Genomic DNA, 8,797 nt, shown 5'->3' on the forward strand with positions numbered 1-8,797 from the left:
AGCTTTCCATTTTATAGCTCCACTATAATTTATTCAACTGGTTCCCTAGTGGTGGACATTTGTTTTCTCCCAGTCTTTTGTTATTTCACATAGTGTTGCCCTGTGCATATGTCATTTTGCACTTTGTGCATAGTGTTGCCTTGTGTATGTGTCATTGTACTTTTGCTGGTGTATGTTTGGTTTAGATTCCTAGAAGTGGGACTACTGAGTCAAATAGTGAGTGCATATGTAATCTTGCTAGACATTGCTAAACTCCCCTCTGTTGAGGTTATATAATTTTGTCTATATTGCTTTTTGTGGTTTTAAAAAGGAATAATACTTACTTGCAACTAGTAGATAAATAAATCTTGGTGATCTAATGCACAGTATAGTGAATATAGACAACAGTATTGTATTATAATCATCAAACTTGCTAAGAGACTAGATCTTAATTATTCCAACCACAAGAAAGAAATGATAATTATGTGATGTGATAGAGGTGCTAACTATCTCTACAATGGCAATCCTAGTACAATATGTAAATGCATCAGATCAACACATTGTATACCTCAAATTGACACAATGTGGTATGTCAAATATATTTCAATAAAAATAAATTAAATAAATAAGAATTTAAAAAATAAAAATAGGAATAAGGTTTTGAAAAAGAGGAGAAAGTGTGATTAAGATTTTAAGTACCAGTTTTGGTACAATACTACAAGATCTACCCTTCCCACCCTTTGAACTTGAAAGAGATATTTAGAACAAGCACAGGAAGTCAGATTCCACACTGTGGTGAATAAAATGGGAGAATATGTTCTTCATTTGCCTCTGTCTAAACTCAGACCCAGGGCCATGCTATATTCCACATGGCCAACCTCCAGCACTGGAAACAGATTTTGGAATTCCAGTGTTTTTCTAAAAGGCAGAGATAAGATAGGTGGTTGGCCAGATGTGCACCAGCATGCAGGAGGCTGTTCAGAGTCCATGTTATGAAGCAGAGAGGTAAGGAATCAAAAGTATAAGTCATTGCAGCAACACGGATGGACCTAGAGATTATCATACCAGGTGAAGTAAGTCAGACAGAGAAAGACAAATATCATATCACTTATATGTGGAACCTAAAAAAAATGATACAAATGAACTGATTTACAAAGCAGAAATAGATTCACAGACATAGAAACCAAATTTATGGTTACCAGAGAGGAAAGGGCAGGGGGAGGGATAAATTAGGAGTTTGGGATTCGTAGATACAAACTCATACAAACTACTATATATAAAATAGATAAATAACAAGGACCTACTGTACAGCACAAGGAACTATATGCAATACCTCGTAATAACCTATAATGGAAAAGAATCTGAGAAAATAATATATTATATATATGTATAACTGAATCACTGCTGTATGCCTGAAACTAACACAACATTGTAAATCAACTATAACTCAATACAAAAAAAGAAAGAAAAAACATATAAGTCAAATGGGGCAGCAGTCTGAAGAGGTATAGTCAGAGTTGCTGAAGACTGAGGGAAGCTAAGAAACAGACTACTGGAAGCAGTATGTGGTGAAAACTGGGAAAATGGCTGGTTAGCATATGATGCAGTATATAACCTACATCTTTGCTGTCATCCCTCACAAGCCTGACTTTGCTCTCTCTATAAGCCTTTCCTTTCTTTCAGCCAACAAAAGGCCTGGGCCATTGGAATCACATGGGTGAGGCTACCCAGGGCTCTATGTGTGCTTGAAGAAGGCCTTAACTTCCATTCTCTGCCCCCTTTCACACCACTAGGCCTGCTGCTTCCTTTTGTAGGGCTTGCATCTCCCGGAAGCCTGTGGTGGATCCTGATGAGCCCATCACTTAGTTCCCTGGTTGCTGGTATGGCTCTGGGGATGCAGGGTGCAAGGCCCTGTCCTGCTACAACGATGAGTAGGGCTGCTGAGCTGGCTACCTTGGTCATTATGACCAGGCCAGGAGGCTGCTATTCCTGAACTTAGGGCAGCTTGGCATGGCCCAAATGGGATGGGAAGAGCCCAGCTGACCAGCTCCCAGACCTAAGGGCCTTAGTGCTGAGTGAACTTGCCTTTTTCCCTTTCTTTAGCCCAGTGAAGACTTGCGGACCACTAGTGGGACGTCAGGGGCCTGGACAAAGTAGGTTTCAGATATTTTATTGTTGATAGTAGATATATTCTGAATGGGAACAGGTATAGAAGCAGAGAGTAAGCATGAGCAAATTCAAGGTACTTATTGTTTTTGTGCCTTGGTTTCGTTTGTACAGTGAGAATAATATTGGGACCTACCTCATCAGGGTGTTATGAAGTTTAAATAACTTAGTAAAGTACTTATCAAATAGGGGTGCCTGGAGTATCAGAAACAATAAATGTTAGTTACTTTTACTATTATTTGATTATAATTATTCTATGTAAATCATAAATTACATCATGTCATTCCCTTGCTAACTCCCCCAATGATTCCCATCATAATTGGGATAATATTCAAATCCTATACAATGGTCTATGATGCTGCAGGTGATCTTGTCCCTGCCTACATCTCTATACTCATCATCTTGTACCACTCTCTGCCTTCCAAATTCAAGCTAATCTGGCCATATTTTCATTTCTTAAAATCATCAAGCTTTTTGTCTCAGGACCTTGCACTTGCTCTACATGTTTATACTCAGAAAAACAAAACAATACAACAACAAAAAACCTGAGAAACTAAAAATCCAGAATCCATAAAGTTTGTGAATCTTGACTACATAATAATATTAAACACCATATGTTTAATATCACCAAATGAAATAAAATACTATTGTTAAATGATAATTGGGAAAATAAACATATGACAGCCAAAGGACTAATACCTAGTCATCTAAACTCTAGATTCCAACTGCTGGGTTTGAATCCCAGGTACATCATTTACTAGCTGTGTCACCTTGGGTTTCATTCAATCTCTCTATGCCTCAGTTTCCTCATCTGTAAAATGGGGATTTTAACAACACCTACTTCTTAATATTGTAGTGAGGGTTAAGCAATTTAGTAGAATGACTCTTGGTATACTTCAAGCACCATGTAAGTTTTACTTATTATTAGGGTTACTAAGAAGCCAAAAGAAAACTAGGCAAAGGATGTAAACAGGCATTTCACACAAAAAAAGGTAATACAAAATAATCAATAAACCTGAAAATATGGTTGACTTCACTCATGATGAAAAGCATTAATTTGTTTATTTCACATGCATTTACATATGTTTTAAGTGCTAAAGAGGCATTGGGAATAGAATAGTGAACATCTTACTCTCATGGAGTTTACATTATAGTAATTGTGGGTGGGTGTGTGTGTAATATTTAATACATCATGTGGTAATAGTGTTTTGAAGAAAAATAAAGCAGGGATGGGGTATCATTTTATATAGAGGCCAAGGAAGGACTCTGAGATAAGGTGATAGTTAAGCAGTGATCTGAAGAAGTGAGGGAGAAAGCCATGAGGATTTCTAGGGCTAGAGCTTTCCAAGCAGAGTGAACAATAAGGGCACAGGCTTGGAAGCAGGAGCCAGCTTAGCTTATTCAAGGAACAACAGTACGTATAGTTTGTTTGAGGCAAAGCTGAGTTGATAGAAAATGAAGTCTAAGAGACTGAGGCCAGATTCTACAGGGCTTTACAGAACAGGATAAGGACTTGGGACTTCACTAAGAGTGAAATGGAAAGCCTGCTGTCACTTGGGAAATGTATTCAGCTACGCATAACAGGGATCCAGATAACAAAGGCTTAAATAGGATGATGTTTCAAGTGTTATATTGATTCCAGGACACATCATTATTTGATGTACCAAGAAAGAGGAAAAAATGCTGGCAAATATAATCCACAAGCTGTCATTCAAAGATTTCAGAGATGTTGAAGCATGAAGAGATGTACCTTTTAGAGTTGGTAACATATGGCATTTTTTTCTCATGCAAGATTAGGTCCTGAGGTAATCAGTTTTTTGGTTGCAAGATGGCTACTCAGCTATAGCCATTAAATCCTCATTTCCAGGAGGAAGGAGAAATGAAGAAGGGGGAAATGCCTTTTATTCTTCCATATTAATTTTGTAAAATTCTCCTCCAAAAAACTCATTGGAATTTTTATTGGCATTGCCTTGGTTGTGTAGATCAACTTAGAGAGTGCTGCCTAATGTCCAGCATATAGTGCTAAGTTGCTGATCCATACGTATATTACAGTCTCATTTATTTTTCATAAAAAGGATAAATGTATAAAACATGCTTGTATTTGCATAGAAAATTTCCCAAAGGATACATAACAAACTGTTAATAAGTGGTTATTTCAGGGGAATAGAACTGGGCTTGATTGGCAGGGGAGAGAGGGGATTTAACTTTTCATGTTATGCCTTCTTTTATCCCCCTTTTAAAAACCACAAATATTGTATATATTACAATATATATATACAATATTATATACAATGTATATATTATTTTATAATAACAAATATAAACCAGCAACCTTAAAAGTGGAGTGTGTATTACCCTGGGGCTATAGGACTTTCCAAGGGGTAAATAAGCACTTACAGTTTTAAGGGGAGCGATTTCTACATCCTCAAATTTCATTTTCATATTTCCTAAAATTGATCTGCCAGAGAACACACTAGCAGTGGAAGAATCAAGCTGGATCTCTTTTTCCATCTCCCTTTTCACAATAGTCCTTTTTGCACTTTACAAAAGAAAAGCATATCTTTGAAAAAATCCTCAGGGAACCAGAGAGACAGTTCCAAACACTGCTGCCGATGGTGAAGAAACAAATTGCTCTAACAAATGAATATATTGGTATCAAATCCTTTTGAAATTCAGATGGCTTCCAGTAAAATTGAAAGCGAACCCAATGGAGCTGTCAGCTGGCTAATCATGAAAAATAATTTTGAAGGTAAATCATTGTGTAATTTCCCCCCATATATCTTCAAAGGAGTTCAAATACTTGAGTGACACTGCTAATACAAAATATCCATTCCCATTTACTTATTTATATAAAAGAGGTTTCTGTGTGCTAACGTTTAACCAAAAAAAAGGAGGAAGAGAACTGATGCTGAATCCTGCCTCACTCTAAAAATAAGCAATATTTATCTATGGATACACCAACCTTTAAAAAAAAAAGACGTATCTATCTTTAGTAAATTTTTGTTTTTATGTTTAATAATTACCCATCAAAATTTGTAATATGTTTACAATTTTTTGTAATATGTTTACAATTTTTTTGATCTATCATATTCCAATACTAATTGTCATGATAACTTGAGCAAAAGTAAATTTTGAACAACACTTAGAGCTTTAGGATCACAGGAACATTTAAAAAGCATTTAAATAGCAGAATATACACATATTTTTGCTGCAGGAAAATACGATAGGATAATCAATAAAATAATTTCAAGTGCAAAAATATATATTATAAAGATAAAATTCTATTAGAAGAATAAAATGGAATTGAGAATCCAGGGAGAAAAGGGAAAATGTACACCTCCTAACTATCAAAGAAGAGCTCGGTTATGAATTTTTAAAACATGACAGTGGCTCTCAAATCACTAACGTATTTAGGTTTCACTGCTTTCATGTAAAACTCACGTTTTGTTTGTGAATGTTAATATCTGTCAGAAATCACATTATTTGCAGCTTGATATTTTGGATGCAAAATTTGAGATGTCAACCTAAATGTGTGTGAAGGAGCACAACGTTAAAAAATATTTTAGAGAGCATTTTGATATAAACCAAGTTTTATATAAATATACAAAACAAATATCAGAGGGAGCATCATATACTCTTTTGCCACCTTGTGGCCAGAGTTGTATTCAACCCTAGGCATGGCAGCTGTAATGAGGAGGGGGTCTCTTCTTAGCTCAGTCCCTCTGGCTAGCCTTCAGTCAGGTCTTTGTGAGGCAGAGATGGTGGCATTCGCCCAGGACTGAATCCAGACCCATACAAGCACGAAGCATCGAAAGGATTATGCTGACCCCCCCACCTGCCCCCGCATGTGATTCAGAGCAAAAGCAACATGCAATCAGGAAAGGAATGTAAGGAAGTACAATAAAATTCTGACTTTTCCCATGAGGACTGTTTAAAAAAAATTGAATGTCAAACTGTTTCTGATATTTTTTTCTTGATTCTTTTGTTTTTGGTGTCTCTTCTCTGCTGGTGACCTAGACACTTCCTCAGTCTGCCTGTTGGGGAACCCAGCCCTGATTCTGGCCCTGGAGCAAGTGTGTTTGGTACAGCTCCTAGTACAACACCTGGTCTGGGTTGGAGCTGAATAGACATTTGTCGAGTGAGTGAATGATGGCAGAGCAGCCCCCTTCCATTCCAGAACATGCTGGACGTGGGGGCTTCTGCAGGAAGATGATCCGTAAAGCAGTCAGGTTGCCATGGTTAGTCTTCAGTGGCAGATAGCCTTGGGTGCACTGAGATGTTTAGGTCTCTTTGATGTCTGTTACTCTGTGGAGGTGGGATGAGTATCTCCTGTGCTTCCCCGCCCCCACCCTTGCAGGAGCAGGATTCCTTCAGTGGGTGCTTCAGTTGCAGTTCCTCTTGTTGCAGGCCAAAAAGGGCAGGCATTTATTGGGAGGATGCTGAAAGGGGAGGCAACAGGGCAGCTCTGGGGACCTCAGGTGTATGGGAACCAGCATCCTATCCTCCTTAGGGGCTCCTGATTCCTGACAACCACCTCCTGCTGCTGACCCCAGGAGGCCTAGGCACGTCCCCCTACCTTGAGGAAGGGGCCAGGTGGAGGGGTGATATCCCCCGCTAACCAGGGAGAACTCTGCCACAATGTAATCGGGCAGCACAGCCCCACGGGCCGGGCAGTGCAGTGTGTACTGGGCCAAGGCCAGCTTTCACCAGGACTCAGGGGCCAGACTCTTCCTGGAACACAGTCTCCCTGACTCTCGAGCATGGGCTATCTGCTTCTCCTGAGCCTTGTGCTGACGCCTGCACTGGGCTGCACTCCCCGGGACCAGCACCTGCGGTCGCTTCCCAACATCCCCCAGCTGCCCAAGACCTAAGCCGCTTGTTCTGGGCTCAGTCTTCGTGGGCCCCTTGGTGCTGCTGCTGCCCACTGCCAGCAGCCCTCAGCGCAGCAGCGCCTCCCAGACGCGTGGCCGCCCACTCCCCCGACCGGTAGCTCCACAGATGGAAGCTGCTTCCCCGCCCCTCCCACCTGCTGCCCGACCCGGGTCTTTGCTACGGCTTGAGGGTCTTGGGACAGTGTCCTGTAGTTCAGGCCCCTCTCTCAGCTGTAGGGGAGATGCCAGCAGCAGGCATGGCCTTGTTGTGCCTTGTTCCTCCCACTGCTCCCAGGGCGGCTCAGCGTCTGCTGGGCCAAAAGGCTGGCTGCCAAACCGTCAGCCCACCCTTGGCCTTGGGAGCCCGAGGAAAAGGTGAAGAGGAGGCGAGGAGCAGGCACAGACTGTGCAGAGCACCGATAAGATGGGCGTGGGGCGTGCCTCTTTGGGCCCGGTGGCCTTGGGAGCTCTACCCCTCTGGATCTGGGGTCCAGGCCTGTCCCAGAATGGAGCTGGGGCTTCATCCTTATGGGGCAGAGCAGAACCTGGGGTGGGCGGAGTGCCTGGGACAGGGATGGGGACACGCTCAGTCTCAAAGATGATGGCCTATCACAGCTTCTGCCAGCGCTCCTCAGGACCCGGCCTCTGGGGGGCCATTGCCCAGCCCCAGGGGCGTTTCTGGACTTGGCTACCCTTCCGTCCCTGGCCCCGCAGGGCTGGGGGAGGATACATGGATGAAGGGAAGGACGAGGAGAGGGGAGGAGACGATGAAGGGGGTCAGAGCAGCGATTGGAGCCGAGAACTGGAAGCGCCTTAAAGAGACTGCGCGGTCCCCGCCCCCCTTCCCGCCAGCCTCAATGAATTAGAGCTGTGTTTCCCAAACTTGCCTGATCATAAGAATCCTCTCGGGCCCTAGTTAAAGATACAGGTTCCGGAGCACGTCCCTTCGAGACTCTGATTCAGTGGGGCTGCGGGTGGAGCCAAGGAATCTGTAATTTTAACACGCTCCCCACGTGATTCTCGTGAACAAGCAAGTTTGGGAAATATTGAATTAAAGGAAACGGGGCCTGGCTGCCGAGCGGCCTCCGCTAGAGGGCTACGGCGGGAGGATTCCCGGGGGCGTCGCCTGCTTCCGCCGCCGCCTCCTTCAGTGAAAGTCCCTTTTGGTTCCAGCTGCCACAGCCACCGCGCTCCCTCAGGCCGGGCGGGGGACACCCCAGGTCTGCGTGGCCCCCGCGCCGCCACGCCCAGTGGCCGCTTGAGCCCTGCGAGCAGGGGGAGGAGCCGCCGCCAGTGGAGGCGGAGGAGCAGAGGAGGCGGAGACGGCGGAGACGGCGGAGAAGGCGGAGAGGAAGGTGGAGGCGGAGGCGAAGGTGGAGGGGAAGGTGGAGGCGGCGGGGAAGGTGGAGGCGGCCGGGAAGGTGGACGCCACCGAGAAGGTGGAGACGGCAGGGAAGGTGGACGCTGCCGGGAAGGTGGAGACGGTGGAGGGTCCGGACCGCCGGGTAGAGCTCAAGCTGGAGCCCGAACCCGAGCCCGAGCCGGCACGGGAGGCGGAGCAGGGGCCGAAGGGGGAACCGAAGCAGGAGCCAGAGGATGAGAACCCAGCGCGGAGCGGCGGTGGCGGCGGCAGCGACGAGGTTCCTCTCCCCACCCTTCCCTCCGATCCCCCGCGGCCCCCCGATCCCTCCCCGCGGCGCAGCCGTGCCCCCCGCCGCCGACCCCGGCCGCGGCCGCAGACCCGGCTCCGTACCCCGCCGCAGCCCAGGCCACGGCCCCCG

General features: G+C 44.6%; 1 protein-coding gene across 1 annotated transcript in view; it reads left to right on the forward strand.

The window, feature by feature from the left end:
• The first annotated feature begins 7,440 nt into the window (after nucleotides 1–7,440).
• USP27X (ubiquitin specific peptidase 27 X-linked) overlaps nucleotides 7,441–8,797 on the forward strand; it is a 3,043-nt gene continuing 1,686 nt past the window's right edge. The window contains exons 1-3 of the mRNA XM_007450941.1: nucleotides 7,441–7,792; nucleotides 8,048–8,236; nucleotides 8,292–8,797. The exon at nucleotides 8,292–8,797 is cut by the window's right edge and continues 1,686 nt beyond it. Coding sequence (XP_007451003.1) covers nucleotides 7,441–7,792; nucleotides 8,048–8,236; nucleotides 8,292–8,797 — 1,047 coding nt within the window. The remainder of the gene's footprint in view (nucleotides 7,793–8,047; nucleotides 8,237–8,291) is intronic.

The sequence above is a fragment of the Lipotes vexillifer genome, unplaced genomic scaffold, assembly GCF_000442215.2.
Source record: "Lipotes vexillifer unplaced genomic scaffold, Lipotes_vexillifer_v1.1 scaffold129, whole genome shotgun sequence".
NCBI lineage: Eukaryota > Metazoa > Chordata > Mammalia > Artiodactyla > Lipotidae > Lipotes > Lipotes vexillifer.